Here is an 18473-nt window from a genome sequence, read left to right on the forward strand (position 1 = left end):
TCTCTCTCTCTGCCACTAACCTGTCGTCGGAGGGAGTGGAGGGTGAGGCGGGGAAGAGGGAGAAGGAGGAGGGCCTCTTGCTTCGCTATCTGTTTCCTCCGCTGATTATAAAAGGGACTGATTTTCTTTTTCTTAAAGTTGTGTTAAGACCGGACCACCTTGCTTGGACCTTGGGCCTGTGTCGTCCGTGTATCTATGTCTACGCAACAATCTCTCTCTCTCTCTCTCTCTCTCTCTCTCTCTCTCTCTCTCTCTCTCTCTCTCTCTCTCTCTCTCTCTCTCTCTCTCAGGTGGGAGGTGGTATGCAGCCACCACCATTAATCACCCAGCACTTCGGTGGTTATCGAACAAGTTCCACCCCTTTGGCCATGATTGTCGTCTTTTTTCTCCTTTTTCTTCTTCTTCTTCTTCTTCTTCTATCTTTCTGCCTCACCCACAGCTGAACTGATCGCATTCACTCCACAAAGATGCAGACACTACCTTGACAACATGTAACCCAAATACCCTCATAACTAGATTTTCCTACCATGTGCAGTGTGAGGTAACACTGTCTCTTGGTATAGATCTCGTCCTAATCACTGGTAAATAAAGCACTCCTCTTCCTGAAAGGCAGGAGCATCGACTCGCCAGAATTCTTGCTTGCTGTGCAATGCTGAGCATCAGGGGGCAAACCGTGGCCACAGAGTCACTATACAGTGGCCATACAGTGATAATACAGTGGCCCCGACAGTGACCATTCAGTCACTGGGACCAGTAACTCACATATATATATATATTACGACAGTGCCATCCTTTCGTGTCTCTTGGCCCTCTATGTCCACGTATTGTACCTACTGTACGTTCTATGCTTGTTGCTGCTTACCATCTGTTCTGTGACTCGCATCCACCGTGTCACAGAAACGCTCTGATGTGAGATTTGATTCATTAATGCAGCTGGGGCAGTTTTACATGGCGTGGAAGCACCTTTCATAGGGGCTTGGATACTGAGATGGATGATTTATCAGTGTTGTCTTTCATCCCTTATGAGCGTTTGCCCTGGTAACAACCCCAAGCTAAACTAGGTCATGCCTCCCAGATAAGATAAGATGTTAAGATGTGAACATGAGGAGTTATAGAAGGAATAAGGGAGAACGTCTTGATATGAAAGGTTTGACAGGAGGCACTAAGTTCGAGGGAATTTCAACCTGAGCTGAATCGTTACTGTGTATGAATAGAATGGTCTTCAGCCCTAGATATATTTGTGCTTTATTAGTGTTAGACACTATATTCACATAACTGAAAACGCAAGAGTATAAATGCCCTTAGATAAAATATATACGAAAACGCAAGAGTATTTGGTAGATCGTAAATGCACTTAGAGAAAATATATATAATTGTTACCCCTCTAAACTGCTTATTTTCTGTGGTCCTACACTTTGAGAAAATAGTTTAGGATGGGAAACAATACTGTATCCTAGATTTGGGGAGTGCCTTTGCAACTTTAACTTGACACACATGTCTGATATGGATATCATATCTTTATCGGTCCCACATAGATTTGAAACCGTCAAATCCGTTATCTTGAATTCCCTGATATCAAAACATGACTGATTTCACAGTTTACATTACGATTACTTAAACCTCTCAGCTAGACTTGATTTATTGTACATCTACGCTTCATACACCCAACTTTAGTTTTCCCTTTATATTTACAGTCACCACAATATTCTTCACTTCTCAATTTGTCTAGTTGCAAGTTGCCAGTTACTAGGGCAAAACTTTCCTCAAATTACTATCTTCATGTTTCGTATCATCAACTTCGTTCCCAGTGCCATGGGCCACTTGCATACAGGTATATACATCTTCTGTGGGTATTATACTCCAGCAACTATGTCTCCTGAGCTTCACTCCTGCAGGATGGCATAGAATTGGAACGGCAGACATGAAGAACGTTATAAAGAGGTCACTGTTCGGGGTTCATGATGTAATGAATGATGAAAGTAAAATATAAGACAAGTACGAAAGATCTGATTCTATAAAATCATTGCAGTGTTATGAAGCATAACTCAAAATGATACTTATTCCTCGCTCCGGACGTGTTGCCTTGGTAACCAAGGACAGGAGTGTTACCCCTTCTTCTTCACTCTTTCTTATTTTGTTAGCTTTTCTGTCTTCTTTCCTGTCATCTATGATCATCGGTCTGGTGTTAAGTTTACGGCACACAGACCATTCATGAACCATCGTATAATAGATTGTTTGTTTCCTTTTATTTGACTTTTTTTCTGAGTTAAGAGAAAATTTAGTGAAATTTGTCACAGTTTCAGAGTAGGTTTTTAATCTCGAGGCATTTCAGACCATAATGAAGAGATGGATTGACTGCGGACTGGTTCCCGCTCCCAGGATTCGAACCCCTCGATGCCTCGACTCCAGACGACCCCGACGAATGCTTCACCTTCAGCAGCCATCATCCATACACCATCGAATTTAACATCATAGACTACATCCTCTGGCCAACCTACGCTACACTTTCTTTTCTTTAATGTCAAGTTTCTCTCATTGTATCTGCTGACCATTCTTTTTTTCTGTATCTCTTACTGTCATATTTAGTCTCACTCTCCACGTCGACCATCTGATTCAGAAACTTTAAGGGTGTATACTCAGATCACCTCTCTCTCTCTCTCTCTCTCTCTCTCTCTCTCTCTCTCTCTCTCTCTCTCTCTCTCTCTCTCTCTCTCTCTCTCTCCATGCTGAGCAAACGCTTTCTCTTCATGGGGAAAAAGAAAAGAATACGCAACTTAAGCTAGATCTATGTTGCCTCTTGAGGAAATCCTTCAAGTATACGTGTGTATCAACGACACGAGTGCAACTCTCTGTTATGTATTAGGCATCTTCATCCCCACTGATGTGGTAGCATGCACGGGATCACTGGGATCCATGACTCCATTGTTAGAGTGAGGAGAGGGGAAACAACTGAGCGTAAACACATACACACACACACACACACACACACACACACACACACACACATACACATATATCCCTCCCCCTTCCCTTCACCCAGTCTGAGCCCAACTTTATTCTCTACCACACAGCACCACCTGCCCAGGTAAACACGCGTTCCATAGCTGCCTCTCTCCCACACCAACCTTCCTTCCTTCCTCTCCTCCTCCTCTCTCCGCCCGCAAGCCTCAAGTCCTACATATAACACCTCTCGTCACCTCTCTTCATACTACCATCATTTTCTTGTTTCTTCTGTGTACTGTAAGAAAGTCTTCACTCTCTTCGTCGTCGTCGTCGTGGGAGACACACACACACACACACACACACACAAAAGAAAAAAAAAAATGAAAAAAGAAAAAAAAAGGCAAATGATCTCCCCCACGCCAAGGCCATGCCGTTCAAGCCCTTGTCTCTCTCTCTCTCTCTCTCTCTCTCTCTCTCTCTCTCTCTCTCTCTCTCTCTCTCTCTCTCTCTCTCTCTCCCTCGGTCGCCCAAGGCAGTTTAGTCCAAGTCGACGGCCGGAACGTACGGCCGCTTCGCTGCTCCTGCTCTCATTATATTTTCCTTGCGACAGGGAGCCCTGCATCGCACAGGTAAACCAGCAGACATTTTGTTAGTGTGTATGTGTGTGTCTGTGTGTATACCTAGTTCCTATTTGTAGTTACCATTTGGTCATTTGTGGGTAAGGATGTGGCTGAGTGAGGGTGAGGTGGGGTGGGTGTAGCTTGATGAGGACTGTGTTGGCGGTATCCGTCAGTTTCACACACTCCACCACACACACACACACACTTCCCCTGTCACGCCACCCCTTCGACCTTCGAGGAGAGTTTGACTGTGTCGATGGTTCATTGCTTCGCTGGTCAGGAGGGCCTGAGTTGTACGTCCGAGTCATTATGGTGTTTACACGAGGGCGACCGAAGCTCCGAAATGGGCTTCTCGAAAGTCTCTTACCTTCTTGTTAGCTCAATAGTTCAGTGGTGTAGTTATTTGGTATATATATATATATATATATATATATATATATATATATATATATATATATATATATATATATATATATATATATATATATATATATATATATATGAGTTTAAGACCTTACGTCTACTGCACCGCTACTGATATCAATCACTTCGCCAGAAAAACGAACGCACACCCAAGGCGAGATGAAGCGGTATCAAGCTTACACCTTCCTCACGCTGGGAACCACAGCGATCATCCTGACGGTGGCCTGTGTCGACTTCGCTTCCTCCGAACTCGTGGAACTCTCCTACACGTACAACGTCGATGCTCCCACTTCTCCGAAGCTGAACCCCTTCAACTTCAGCGTCCTTCAGAAGGGGTTCAACGATAAAGGCATCTGGTAAGAAAACCAACGCACTTCTGCTGATGTTCAGTGACACTCAAAGTCTCCAGTGACGGGTCGAAGGAAAGGATCTGTCCTTTTCAGGGTTCTTGGTAAGACATATAGTCAGGGGGATGTAAAGAGTTATTACATACACATACATTACTCTCTTGTGTGACAATACACCCATAGTAAGAGCCTTTTTTTAATCATTTCCTTTTTCATACTTTGCAACGATGGATCAGTACTGTGTATTACTTTCCCTTGACCACACCCACCCCCCCCTAGTTCATATGTGTCTCATCCATCTTGATCTCTGTCCCCCCAACAGGGTGGAATTGAACGAGTTCTGTTCCTCAGAGCACTCGGGGACTCACGTAGACGCCCCTGTCCACTTCTCTCGGGGGAGCTGGACGATAGACGAAATTCCCTTAGACAGGCTATGGAATGTACCAGGTGGGTGCCTTGTGATTAGACAGACAAGAAAGTATTTGTGCATTTATCTTTTTTTTTTAACTATAATTACCCCCCAGGATCCACCTGTCTGTGAGAAGTGTTACCCAGGCCCTTTCTAAGGGTTCCTGCGGCTCAAAGCTGTGTTTACTTCTATACAGACTCCGTAGGAGTGATGAGACAGTGTGTGTGTGTGTGTGTGTGTGTGTGTGTGTGTGTGTGCGCGCGCGGTTACAAGCTCTTGAGAGAAAAATCATGTTTATTAAGCTGTGTATCATTGTTAATGACCACAAAAGGGATACTGTCTTCTCAATACTTTTCTTTAAAGAACATCATTTCCCTGCTACTGTTTGGAGTGCAGCCTCGAAGCTGCAACAGTCCTTTAAAAGGGTTCCTGGGGGTTGTATGATTATAGTGAGAGTAATATCTAACATATATGTACGTACACACCGCTAGTGTTTACAGCAAGATTTCTTTCTTCCTTTAAAAAAGTTAGAAGAAATTCTACCCCTTAGTTATCTTGGATTTTCAAGACACTGCCAAAGGTCTTTTGCCCCGTAACTAGGCAAGAACACTCACAAGTCTTCATACTGCAGGTGTGGTGATCGATGTCACCCAGGCCATAGAGAGATCCAGCGAGAGGAACTACCACATCCAGGTGAAGGACCTGGAGAAGTGGGAGGAGGAGCACCACGGGTACATCCCCGACGGCGCCGTCGTGTTGATCCACACAGGCTGGGGCAAGATGGTCAAGGATCTCCAGGAGTACTCTGGCCTCGACGAGGAGAGGAGCAATAATTTCCCTGGTAGGTATAACTACAGACAGAGAGAGAGAGGTACTCTCTCTCTCTCTCTCTCTCTCTCTCTCTCTCTCTCTCTCTCTCTCTCTCTCTCTCTCTCTCTCCATGTTCATGAAACTTATTACTTTTTCCTAAATCTGGAGCCTTCGAAATGGATGTGTGTGTGTGTGTGTGTGTGTGTGTGTGTGTGTGTGTGTGTGTGTGTTTCCTCTAAACACTTCTCAAGATGAGGTCGTGACACCAGGCATCGTTGCAGGACTGAGCGAGGAAGCAGCCATTTGGCTGGCCACCTATGGACAGAGAAATGGCTATAGTAAGGGCGTGGTGGGCGTGGGCGTGGACACCATCTCTGTTGATGTAGGCAACTCGACCCTCTACCCCGTCCACAGAGCCCTGTACTCACACAACATCTACGGCATAGAGAACATGGCCAACCTGGATAAGGTTAGTTTATCTCCTAGAATTAGGCGAGTCTTGGCCGGGGAAAAGTCAATGTGATATCAGTTTATGGATTTATGCGTCGACGTGAAGCCTGGCAACTGAATCCCACCATCACTATCACAGTCAGTGCCATCATCACTATCCCAGCTAGCGCCATCATCACTATCCTAGCTAGGGCCATCATCACTATCCCAGCTAGCGCCATCATCACTATCCCAGCCAGCGATATCATCACCATCAATGATACCACTGGAATCACCATCATCATCACCAACACAAACCCCCACCATCACCAGCATTCCCCACCGAAATCACCAGCACTTACGCCAACACAATCACCAGCTTCACCGACACTCTAATCACTTGGAACACAATCATTGGCGCTTCACCATCAAACATTATCATCATTAATATTATCATGACCATAAGTATTATGATTATTAGGAGTAGTAATAGTACTAGTAGTAGTAGTAGTAGTAGTAGTAGTAGTAGTAGTAGTAGTAGTAGTAGTAGTAGTAGTAGGAATGACCATAGTAGTCGTAATAATAGTAGTGGTAGGAGAAAATAATAGTAGTATTAGTACTACTTGTAGCAGTAGAAGTAGAAGTAATAGTAGAAGTACTAGTGGCAGTAGTAGTAGTAGCAGTAGTAGTAGTAGTAGTAGTAACAGTAGCAATAGTAGTAGTGATGGTAGTAGCATCAGTTCATTATCATACTTAACATTATCATTACTATACGTCAGTACGACCACCAAACAGCACCACTAAACATATTGCCTCACAAAGTGACCAATGGGCAAGAGAGTTAAGAGATGATGCAGTAGCCTCTGAAGAGGTTATCTGAAGGAGGACAGCAACGAATAATCAGATTCTTATCTTCCAAAGATAACCACTTCACCCACCATTTTCTTCGAGCATTTTAGCCGGAACATATCGATGACGGAACACCATTCAGTATAGAGCGAACATGTCAATATGGGTATTTTTCAGGAGGGGAGGGTTAGAAAACATATACATTCTGATCTAATAAGTAGCAGTGAAGTCTAATAACCTGTTTGCTTTGTCATATGCAGCCAAGCGGTGCGTTGCATAATTGAGGTCATCACAAATCATGCATTCCAAGGTCTTCCTCTCCTTTCACTTACCATGAAGACTTACCAAGATTTTTATAATCATATCTGTTACATCTGTACTTGGCTCTTCACATCACACTTATCTCTCCCCTGACCCAGCTACTTGGTAGAAAGTTTGAGCTGACGATACTACCCATGAGGATTGGCGGAGGAAGTGGTGCCCCTGCGCGCATCATCGCCTCGGTGAGGGAGAAGCAACTAGGCCATGTCTTCGTCCGGTCCGCCTCTACTGCTTTACCAAGAAACTTCTTCTTCCTCCTGGCGACGACAGTGATTCTACGAGAGTTCCTGAAGGTGTTAACACCGACACTATATTAAGATTCACGCTCTCAACACTTGTCATATCGAACCCTCGAATCAGGAGTCGAGGGACGTATCATCTGATCCCTCGAACTCGTGGGCTGGAAGTGGAAAAAAAAAAGAGAAAAATTGGACTCAAAACACCAAGATTCTGAGTGGATCACATGATGTGGTCCATCCCCGCGATGACAGAGCAGTATAGCCAGTCACTCTCCGAGACGTCGAACAGAAGGTATCCTTATCATCCCACGGTCTTACAATATTTCCAATGATTTGAATGTGTGAGAAGAACACGTGTGGAAAAAAAAAAACATTGCAAATCAGAAAAACAAAATCTAGTACGTCAGTTATGTCTTTGCTGCAGGAGAAGGACACATGGGGTCTTTGCTTACTCTGTATTCCCATCTCGTCTGAGGGTTAGGTCAAAGATGAATCTTGTGTGGGTCGAGTTACAACGGGTTTTTTTAATAACTTTAAGTACAATGTACGAGGAGTGGGAGGGAACGATTTTCCCATCGACATAAGGGAATATATTCATCTTTTGTAAAGTTTTTCCATTCTGATGGAAACTGATGTTGTAGCACGGAAAACGAAATCATATATGGTTGACATGAAAAGAAGATAACCTGTGTGTAGAATATCCATCTTACATATAAGCAGATCACCTTGTTTACGGTGATGTGAACACTAAGGATGATGAGAAAAGACCCGGTTCGAGGGACAAATGAAGTGATTGTGGCGTTTTGTTTATGCAGTGATTGTGGCGTTCCTTTATGAACTGATTGTGGCGTTCTTTTATTAAGCCTCTTATCAGGCTAACAGTGCTGACAGATGATCACGTCTGTATAATTCTTGGATGCAAATTTACTATCCTAATCGTATATGATGTTCATATTGTCATCATGCTGTACTTAATACTTTTAAGGATAATGCTAACAATGACATGACTATTTGTATCTCATGATTTGTTTGATTTAACCTTTCTCTTCGTCATCAGTACCTCTCTCTATGTGTGTGTTGTATCCTTCGACATCAGTGCGCCCAAGGTTGCCATGCATCCTGCCCAAGGTTCGAATCCGACCTGTAGCATAAATCAACTATGTTTCCTTTTGGTTATTTGTCACCCCCATTACGGATCAATCCATAAACTGTACAGTTAGATGTGTCATATTTGGTTGATCAATCGAACACCTATACTTGTCACCATAACAGCTTCAATGTCATGATATTAGACTCCTTTATCTATATCACCGAGAAAACCATTTATTCAGTGTTCAGATGTTTATTTAATCACTACAGATACATGGTTATCATATGCAGACAAACAATGAGACAGACAGGCAAGCAGGAAAGTATAAAGATATGATAGGAAAAATAACGAGAAATGTAGACTAAATCTAAAAAACAAGTGATAAAGTAAATGTTATTATTATCAATACCGTTACCATTAAATTAAAAAATTATTAATTGCAATGTAATGATAGATTTCTTGTATACAGCTAAATCATTATCACGCATCCGAAGGGTAAGGCTATGTAAGCATCACATATCACATTTATCTGTAAGGTTAGCAACTGGAGAGATAGAGAGAGTGGGATCTCTTTATCATCCAGTTACAACTCACCTCTCACCAAGTATTCTTTTATCATACTCATTTCCCTCCATGATAATGTTTCTACCCGAATCAGCATCATTAGTTGGTTAACCCACCTCGTGTTACATGAGTTCTCGCTCTCCGGGCTCAAAAAAAAAACACGACATAAAGCGTAGCTAAGTTTGAGCAACAAGTGTTTGGTGATACTGGCAGTGTTCTGAAGCTATTCGTTTATAGAGATAACTGATAACATGAGGTTAATCTATTCCTGATTAATTCTATAGATTGTGTTATGCATACTGAGCACATCAGGTGGAGTCTTGGAGAAGGACCGGTTGCTTTTCTGACGTTACCCGACTGTTAGTGGAGAGTCAGTGATAGCTTCGTGTTCTGCACTAGTAGATTAGGTCAGACCGAGGACAGTTCAACTCAGAGGTCATGTAAGGGTTTCTAGGTTGGCGAGGGACAGTATCTGGCGTACTTTCTCAATACGCAAATTAGGTACTGAGATCGAAGAATGAATGGGAGAGCCAAGATTACAACGGGGATCACACAGCTACATCAGGTTCCGATGTTTGGTCTTCAGTGAATGGAAGTTTCCGCAGCAGCAACACAGCCTCCATCACTGACGTCAGGTTAAGGGTACAGATAAGCCGGACTTGAGGAGCAACTCTCCGTGGTGTGGAAGAAGAAGAAGAGGAAGAGGAGGAGGAGGAGGAGGAGAAGGATGCTGTTCATCTGCTACACGGAGGCGATGACTCGGGCAGGAGAACCGCTCCCGCCTCTAATCCTCAAGGGCAGCACTGTTATTGTGAATCCTTTAGCAGGCAGCTGGGGGTCAGGGAAGATGCTGTTATGAGGGGAGTGAGGAGTGTGGTAGGATGATGGTTGTGTGATGGGTGAGGAGTGTGGTTAGGATGATGGTTGTGTGATGGGTGAGGAGTGTGGTTAGGATGATGGGTGAGGAGTGTGGTAGGATGATGGTTGTGTGATGGGTGAGGAGTGTGGGTAGGATGATGGTTGTGTGATGGGTGAGGATTGTGGGTAGGATGATGGCTGTGTGATGGGTGAGGAGTGTGGGTAGGATGATGGCTGTGAGATGGGTGAGGATTGTGGGTAGGATGATGGCTGTGAGATGGGTGAGGATTGTGGGTAGGATGATGGTTGTGTGATGGGTGAGGATTGTGGGTAGGATGATGGCTGTGAGATGGGTGAGGATTGTGGGTAGGATGATGGCTGTGAGATGGGTGAGGAGTGTGGTAGGATGATGGTTGTGTGATGGGTGAGGAGTGTGGTAGGATGATGGTTGTGTGATGGGTGAGGAGTGTGGTAAGATGATGGTTGTGAGATGAGGGAGGATTCGTGGTGGATTATGGTTGTGGTTAGTGATAATTTCTGTGGCGGTGGTGGTGGTGGCTAATCGTGACAGTGGTTGTTTGTGGTTGCTGGTTATGGCGAGGTGTATGGTAGGTAATAATGGTGGCGATGAAAGGATTACATTATCAATATTGATGGTGCATTGATGGTGCTCATGACAAACACAAGGTAATTGATGATAACCTTCTTGGTACTTAGAGAAGGAGGGGCCAAGACATATGATTCTATCCTCTATATGAATGACACTCATACAATGATATCTTTCTTGATGTTTCCTAAATATTATTCCTCATTTCTTCTGGGACAGAATTCAGCCACTGCCTACACATATGCTTGTCATAATATGCTCCTCCATTTCAAATCATATACGTCTGCTTAGCTTATAGCATAGAAAATAGGGTTCTTTCAGTATATCATTTTTATATTCATCACTTTATCTCGGGTTGAATTTCGTACTACAGCATTGTGGCATGTGTCTATATACAGATTTGTACCATTTCTTAAACGCAGTTGGATGTAAACAACTGATTTACAGGAAAATCTGTGGGATGGGGTATTTTTGGAGGGGGTTTCGATCATTTCACATATCGTGTACCATACGTTATATTCTCATGATTTTTTGACACGACTTTTCTATCTTTGGGTGATACTTGAAAACCCAAACTCTGGACCCCGAGCCTAAAAACTCCCCACGTCCCTCAGAAAGACTCACTTCCCTTAAGAAGAATAGCTCACCTTCTCCAAGTTGGCCATGTTCTCTACGCCGTAGATGTTTCTCTTGAACAAGGTTACATGGGCGGGGTAGACGGTAGCGTTGCCTACGTCCAGGGAAAACGTGTCTATGCCCACAGCCACCACGCCCTTCTGATACCCACGCCTGTCTCCGTACGCCGCTAACCAGGAGGCTGCCTCCGAGCTTAGTCCTACAAAAGAGTTTTAGGTGTTATCATCTCGCCTTAGGGATAGTGTTTTGGAGGAGAATCTTATCATGCCGCTATTATCTGCAGCGGGAGAGGAAGAAATAAAATGGAGAAAGAGATATAAGACACAGAGATAAAGAAAGTGTAGAATGAGAGAAAGAGAAAGAGAAAGAGAGAGGAGAGGAGTATGAGTGACTCACTCGGGGAACACACAGCTGACCCATAGGAGGAATGCATGACTGACGCACTCGGGGAAGTCACAAGTGACACACACACACACTCAAGTAACACATGACTGACGCAGCGAAGAGCACGGGGAGAGGAGGAGAAGGAGGAGCAGGAGGAGGAGGAGCAGGAGGAGGAGGAGGAAGGAGAGGAGAGAGACAGGAGCGACATGTAAACTATAAACTTCGAATGAACTCACCGGGGAAATTGATATTGTTGTTCTCGTCTAAGCCTGAGTATTCCTTAGTGTTGTTCACCTTCTCGCCCCAGCCAGTGCGGAAGATCACGATGGCTCCGTCGGGGATAATCCCATGCTTCGCCTCCCACTTCTCCAGATCCTCCACCTGGATGGCGTAGTTCTTCGAGGCAGACCTCAGGACAGCCTGCGTTACGTCGACCACCACACCTGGCCAGTATAGACAGTTTTCCTCAGGTGAATAAAATTGGGGGAAAAGGAAATGAACGCAGTGACGTCACGGATTCTGGCGTAAACCTTCAAATCAAGCTGGGGGAGGGAGGGGGGAGTCAGGTATGTAGACACAGGACTATGAACTTGTTATGCTCAAAATCACATGTAATTATGAGGAAAAATAAAAAAGTTGCATATGTTTGTGTGTGTGTGTGTGTGTGTGTGTGTGTGTGTGTGTGTGTGTGTGTGTGTGTGCACCAACCTGAAATATTCCAAAACCTGTCCAGAGGTATTTCGTCCACATACCACGACCCCTGAGCAAAGTGGACAGGGGCGTCTACGTGCGTTCCGGAATGCTCCGAGGTGCAGAACTCATTCATTTCCAACCTGTTGGGAAAGACGTCACGAAAGATTGATAATGCAAACGAACTCAAAGAAGAAATAAAATTCGGTGATGCTGTGACGAGAATTATAGAATTAGAAAGAGAAAAAAGAAGACACGTATGTATATAAACACACACAGACCTACAGCCAGAGAGAGTGATGAACATTGCTTATGCCAACCCTTAAACTTGGAGGCTTTGAAGCCCCAAGACACCCATTATGGAACACCCGCAACGGCAAGGTAGTCATACACGTCCGCCGGGACAACAATCATGAAGTTTGACGATGTGTTTGTGGTCATCTCTCCAGGGTAAGTGAAGGACAGTTGAAGGATAGGCGTCTTGTGTGGGAATGAGCTCTCCTGTGATATGCTGTATTAGTATTTGTAAAAGGGTAAGCGTGAGTGAGTCCCTCTTCACCTGTCGTAAACACAAAGATAACTCACCTGTCGTAAACACAAAGATAACTCACCTGTCGTAAACACAAAGATAATGGACGTAATGGTTATTCACAAGGGCTGTCTTAATTGCATTGTCTCATACTTTGCCTTTGGCAGAGCGAAAGCTGATATTACAAATAAGTAAGGAAGGAATGTACACATAGCGAAAGCCATATTCATGTAAACTAACAGCAAGAAAATGGCTTTCACGCGCTGTTTGTCTGAAGAGCACAACTGGGACGCGTTTTCTAAGCGAAAGACCATTTCAGTCACACAAATCGCAATACAGTACTTGATGCGTTCTCACCATCAGACCATCGGCAAGGAATTTTTGACGAGACAAATACGTCGAACCTTCAAATTGTGACAACCAGAGGAGGAGTATCTCTTCCATCCACAGAGAGAGAGAGAGAGAGAGAGAGAGAGAGAGAGAGAGAGAGAGGAGTAAACAAACGCTCTTACCAGACACCATCAGCGATGAAGCCTTTCTGTTGGACTTTCATAGCGAAGGGCTTCACTGCAGGGTAAGTCGGGGCGTTGACGTTGTACACGTACGAGAGATCCACCACCTCGGCAGAAGCGTAGGCGGCCAGCGTCACCAGCAGGATGATGGCGAGGGTCCATAGTGGTGTGTGGTGGCCGACACTGTGTGTTGGAGACCGCGTCATCTTGACCCAATTGCGTCTCGAGGGATCCGTACGTCCTAGTGAGAATGATAGACGGGTTAAGGAGCCACTGATGTAAAATCTGTATATCTGGGATACTTTTAATCCCAGGTCATTTATTTCTCACGGGTGCAAAGGATCTTTTCTATTCACTCCCAGTTTAACACGTGTGTCCTTGATGCCTCCTGATATTCAATGGCTTTTTTTTTTTGCATCGAACATTTTGTTTTTTGCGTTTATTCATTGCGTTACTAATAATAACAACAAACGTAGAAAATACCCATCACTTGATGATCACCATTAGATACGCTATGCAACTTTACATCACTTAATTTTCAACTAATCATCACTCAATGTATAATGAATAATCCAGCCTCACCTTGATCGTAAGTTCTTTTATGAATGCTTAACTAGTTACGATAATTACCACCCCACTAGTTACGATAATGACACCCCCCCCCCTCCACTCGTTGCGATAATGACACCCCCACAATCCTGTAATTTCTCATCTTATTTTTTCAGCCGGATACACAGATACACAGCTGTCTGAATTCAGTAAACCGTCTGTCGCGACCTGGCCTTCCTACCTCACATTCCCAGGCATCACCACCGGAGGGCAGTGAGGGAGTTGATTACCTCAAGACAACAAGTGAACCAATCTAATACTGACTCCAGACACAAGCCGCCCTCAGAGCGCCTCCTCCGTCAGTAGACGCACCCTTCGTGAACCCAGACGTTTCATCTTCCTTTCAGATTTTCCTCGGACGTCCACCTTCGGCAGGACTCGCGTGGGACATCGTCCACGCCCGTCACGAGCAGCAGCTCTAACAACATGGGACCTACGACCACGCCCGCGGTACTCCTGCACAAACTGGCAGGTACCGAGGTTCCTCCAGGTACCGAGATACACGCCACACTTACCCACCTCCTACAGAAGCTCCACGAGTACTCGGCAGCAACGCACCTCTCCCACTTGCTGTTGCTTCACTTGACATCCTCACCAGCACAGCAGGACCCATGTCAAACCTGCCTCTCAATACTCACCCCACCTCACTTGACCTTCCGTACCATGATTTTGCACCTCCAGTGCAGGAGCATGTCTCTGGGCTGCTCCCCCTCATGCACTTTGATCTATAAAGCACGGTTGTTGTCAAGCGTGTTTTTGTGTCCTCTTAGTTACACAGTAAACCAACTCTCCGTTAAAGTACCCGCTAAGCGCTCTTTTTATATATGGATTCATTTACACACATACCCACATATATACCCACACACACACACACACACACACACACACACACACACACACACAACCAAGAGATTCTCTCTTCTACTGTGAGTATTTTGCAGTACCTGTCGTGCGGGGAAGCTCTCTCTATAAACAGGTGCAGGGAACTGGCCAGGCACTCGGTCCCACGACAGACGAGCGACTAATCCAGGAGGCAGAGGAACCTGGAGAGATACATGGTCATGAGGGTCGACTGGCTGCCAAGACTTCTCCAAGGACGGATTTTACAACGGCCGATGCCAGTACGATGAAAATGATGGCCAAAAACAGAGAAAAAGAGATAACTAAGTTCGAGATGATGTCACATGCGCGTCATGACACAGTTGAAGATAAGAGCATAGATAATAGAAAGAGTAGATGCTTGGGGAAAGTGATGTGAAGGGAGGCACTGGCTGTTGCGAGAGAAGGAGATTTGGGGGGGGGGGGGGGGTTAGGTAACACGTGTACAGTGAATGTGTGGTGTGCGTGTGTGTGTGTGTGTGTGTGTGTGTGTGTGTGTGTGTGGAAAGAGACAGAAAGAAAGAAGTGGGACACTGGGATACTGGTGGGGTTCCATTAGGTATTAGGGAAGCAGTGGGGTGTAAATATTAAGCAAGTTTTCACATCAAGATAACTGCTTTGTCGAAAGAAAAAAAAGAATTATAACGAAGTCTTCAGCAATGATGATACGGTCAGGGAAAGTCTTATTGGAAATCTATGCAGCTGCTCAGAGAGGTTGTGTGAACGACATCTTTAAAGAATGGGATTTAGTGTTGCATTGGTCAGGCTGGTAAGAGTCTTGATATTAAGGATAATGATCGTGTTAGATACGGCAAGGAATCTAATGCAACACTCGACACCTTCAAGACTTTGGTCATCACACTGACATATGTTCAGGTCACCACACAAAATAACTCATCAATAGGAAAGACTGATCGCTGAGTCATTTCTTATCAAACATAGTAAAAAAGATTGATGTTCATCAAAATGTTGGTTTATATAAATCAGATGATATTGCAAGTGTGAAAAAAAAACTATAGATATGGTTTCCAGAACATGGTTTAACCTGAGTTTGTAACTTGAGAGAGGTGAGGTCGTTGAAGGTGACCTGTGACCTAATCCTCTCACCTGTTTCTTTATGCCTTTCCCTCTTTATGCCTTTCTCTCTATCTGTACTCGGTATATACATATATATATATATATATATATATATATATATATATATATATATATATATATATATATATATATATATATATATATATATAAAAGTGAAATCGCGCTTCAGTAGGGGTTCATACAATCTTATTTAACATGCAATTTTTTCTCTACACGACCAGAGTGAGACGCTTTCTCTCAGATGATAACCTCAATCGATGTGCGCGCTTGCTGCACACAGGCAACCACCAGTCCTCAAGGTAACTGCAATATCTCATAGGTCACCTGCATACATAGATGATACACAGTATGCATACTGAACATTGCAAGCGCTCTGTGTGAATCGTATTGCACAAGGGCATGATAAGCAAGTCTGTATCTGGGGGTTGAAAAGGGGAATGTTAGGGACCTTATTCATTTATGGAACAGACGAAGAAAGGCCTTATTCTCTCACATCCACTCTTTACCTGTCATGCGTCATGCATACTATTATACTCCCACTGTAAGGATGTAGTTTAAGAACACGGAACAGTTTCATCAAGAAATGCTGAAGCGTTGTTAAGGCACAAGAAGAACGGATACCACATCGCCCCTAAGTGATGGGCAGTTACTAAGATAGATAAGATTAGGGATTAGAGGTATCTCAGATTATGAAGCCAGAGGCGTGGCCTGGGATCTGTTGCGACAGTAGAAGTCTGAGTATGGAGGTGGTGACAATGGGGTTATTTCTATCGCCTGACGAAGCAACTTTGTGTGATGAAAAAGTACTTTTATCAGTGTGGAAATCCACGTTTTGTTTCTCTTTCATTCACTGGGTGTGAGTTGATGATGATGATGATGCGTGTGTGTGTGTGTGTGTGTGTGTGTGTGTGTGTGTGTGTGTATGAAGATTGATAGGTAGATGTATAGGTGATTCGATTATGTGTACCGTACATTTTGTATTTGATTATAATTGTATATTCCTTCACCTTCCTTACCTCTTTGACTATCTGTTTTCCTGTTCCCAAAACCTCTATGTCTCCCGAGCGAAGCCTTTTTCCACTCCATGTCAAATCTTGAAGAGATTTATCTCTCGTCTCGGTCATAGTGAGAATGTATTAAGCGTCCTGAGACTCCCTGAGAGACGTGATGGCCAGAAACATGAACTGGATGTAAATAACCAACTCCCTCACAGGCCAGCTATGCTAACGATCCACAGCGTCCCTCCCCGAAGAGATCCGACGGAGCTCCACAGTTAGAGCCAGCGTGTGAAGGTCGACCACATCAGGAACGCAAGCACTACAGTATTCGGGTCCTCGTTTCTCCTGTTGTTTACGAAGTGTGGAATCTTTCACCAGTCGAACTGGATACGAAAACGTTTATTTCGAAATATTTCCAGTCTCTATCAAATACTTTGTCTTCACTAGGACACACAGCCGTCAGAGTGGACGCGACACCATTATTAAGCAGTAGCCTACCCTTAAATGTTCCACAGAAAACTAGATGAGGGCAGTGTCCGAAGGGGAAGACACTCATGAATATCTTCATTCTATTCTCCTTCCTACACCTGAATCAGATTGTCTTTCTGTTTCCTGCTTCAAGTTCTTTACCTTCTCTTCCCTTTCCTCATTATAGATCCTCAATGCAAGACATGGAACATTCCAAGAGACTGATGGTCCTTCTCCCCCACTGGAGATAGATGCATACCAACTTCTACGAAGTCGCTTTAAAAAACAGTTACAAAAAGTAGCACAGCCTTGGCTTCAAGGAGCCTTTGGAAAGAGATTCTACACCACACCAGAAGATGTATATTGGTTCCGGGGTAATTGTAGGTAAGACAGAAGAATAACTCGTCTCTGTAGTTAGGATTGTTCCCACATCAGGGGGGGGAGGTCCTAACTGTACCTGCTCATTCGACAAAGTTCAGGCTAAAATAACCATTCAGCTCTCCTAAAGTAAAGTGGAAATTTTACCCATTACCTCTACGCCACAATGTTGATTGTCCTATACCTTTCTTGTTCTGTAGGTATCACGTCGGTTTGTATTGCTGAGCGCTGGCTGCTTATGTGCCTCACACCATTAGCTACACCACGGTATACTCGGTAAGTCATTTCGTCATGTGGTTTATTTGTGGACGCTGGCAACTCGAGGATGAACCGTTGTCATGTCTCTCTTTCTTGCTCTACAACACCAACTTTTTGAGCCCTCTATTACCTGCCCCCCATTTTACAAGACAGGTTCTCCACTTCCTCAAAAAACCATGAGGTGTTTCGACTTCTGGCATTGGCATTTTCTTTTGCTACACCTTTTTACATTTTCTTTTTTTCTTTTTTTCGTGCTTCGTGTAAGTCATGTCGTAAGGAGGACTTTCGTCCGTGGTCGAAGGGTCCAATGTGAAATAATGACGGAGTAAGACGAGAGAACGTTTTTGGCACGATGGTGAATTAGAAATCAAGGAAGGAGGGAGACAGACGCCAACTGACGTTTTGAAAATGTGAAGAGACACACAAAAATGATATACAGGAGAGGTAATGGAAGAAGACTTTGACCAATTTCACTGAAAGGAACGACAATTAGTGGCGCTGGACGACATTAGAATGACAGGAATA

At 44.1% G+C, this 18473-nt stretch overlaps 2 protein-coding genes across 5 annotated transcripts; one reads left to right on the plus strand and one right to left on the minus strand.

Annotated features, from left to right (window-relative positions):
* The first annotated feature begins 3444 nt into the window (after window positions 1–3444).
* On the plus strand, window positions 3445–8411 carry LOC139761838 (kynurenine formamidase-like). The gene is made up of 6 exons (XM_071686371.1): window positions 3445–3572; window positions 4120–4342; window positions 4656–4780; window positions 5374–5583; window positions 5834–6021; window positions 7250–8411. Exons 2-6 carry the CDS (start codon window positions 4146–4148, stop codon window positions 7466–7468), a joined length of 939 nt encoding a protein of 312 aa, XP_071542472.1. The 5' UTR covers window positions 3445–3572; window positions 4120–4145; the 3' UTR covers window positions 7469–8411.
* Window positions 8412–8712: 301 nt separating this feature from the next.
* Window positions 8713–17893, minus strand: LOC139761837 (isatin hydrolase-like). 4 transcript variants are annotated; one of them, XM_071686367.1, is made up of 6 exons: window positions 14814–14918; window positions 13261–13501; window positions 12238–12362; window positions 11766–11972; window positions 11157–11344; window positions 8713–9875 (listed from the first exon to the last, which is right to left on the minus strand). In XM_071686367.1, the coding sequence occupies exons 2-6, from the start codon at window positions 13464–13466 to the stop codon at window positions 9786–9788; spliced, it is 816 nt and encodes a 271-aa protein (XP_071542468.1). In that variant the 5' UTR covers window positions 13467–13501; window positions 14814–14918; the 3' UTR covers window positions 8713–9785. The 4 variants fall into 4 exon arrangements, with proteins under 4 accessions (XP_071542468.1, XP_071542470.1, XP_071542467.1 ...); XM_071686369.1 differs by lacking the exon at window positions 14814–14918 and adding an exon at window positions 17875–17893 and having other exon boundaries at window positions 9651–9875; XM_071686366.1 differs by lacking the exon at window positions 14814–14918 and adding an exon at window positions 14389–14497 and having other exon boundaries at window positions 9651–9875.
* Between the last annotated feature and the right edge of the window lie 580 nt (window positions 17894–18473).

This window comes from Panulirus ornatus, chromosome 42 (genome assembly GCF_036320965.1).
Source record: "Panulirus ornatus isolate Po-2019 chromosome 42, ASM3632096v1, whole genome shotgun sequence".
Classification (NCBI taxonomy): Eukaryota; Metazoa; Arthropoda; class Malacostraca; order Decapoda; family Palinuridae; genus Panulirus; species Panulirus ornatus.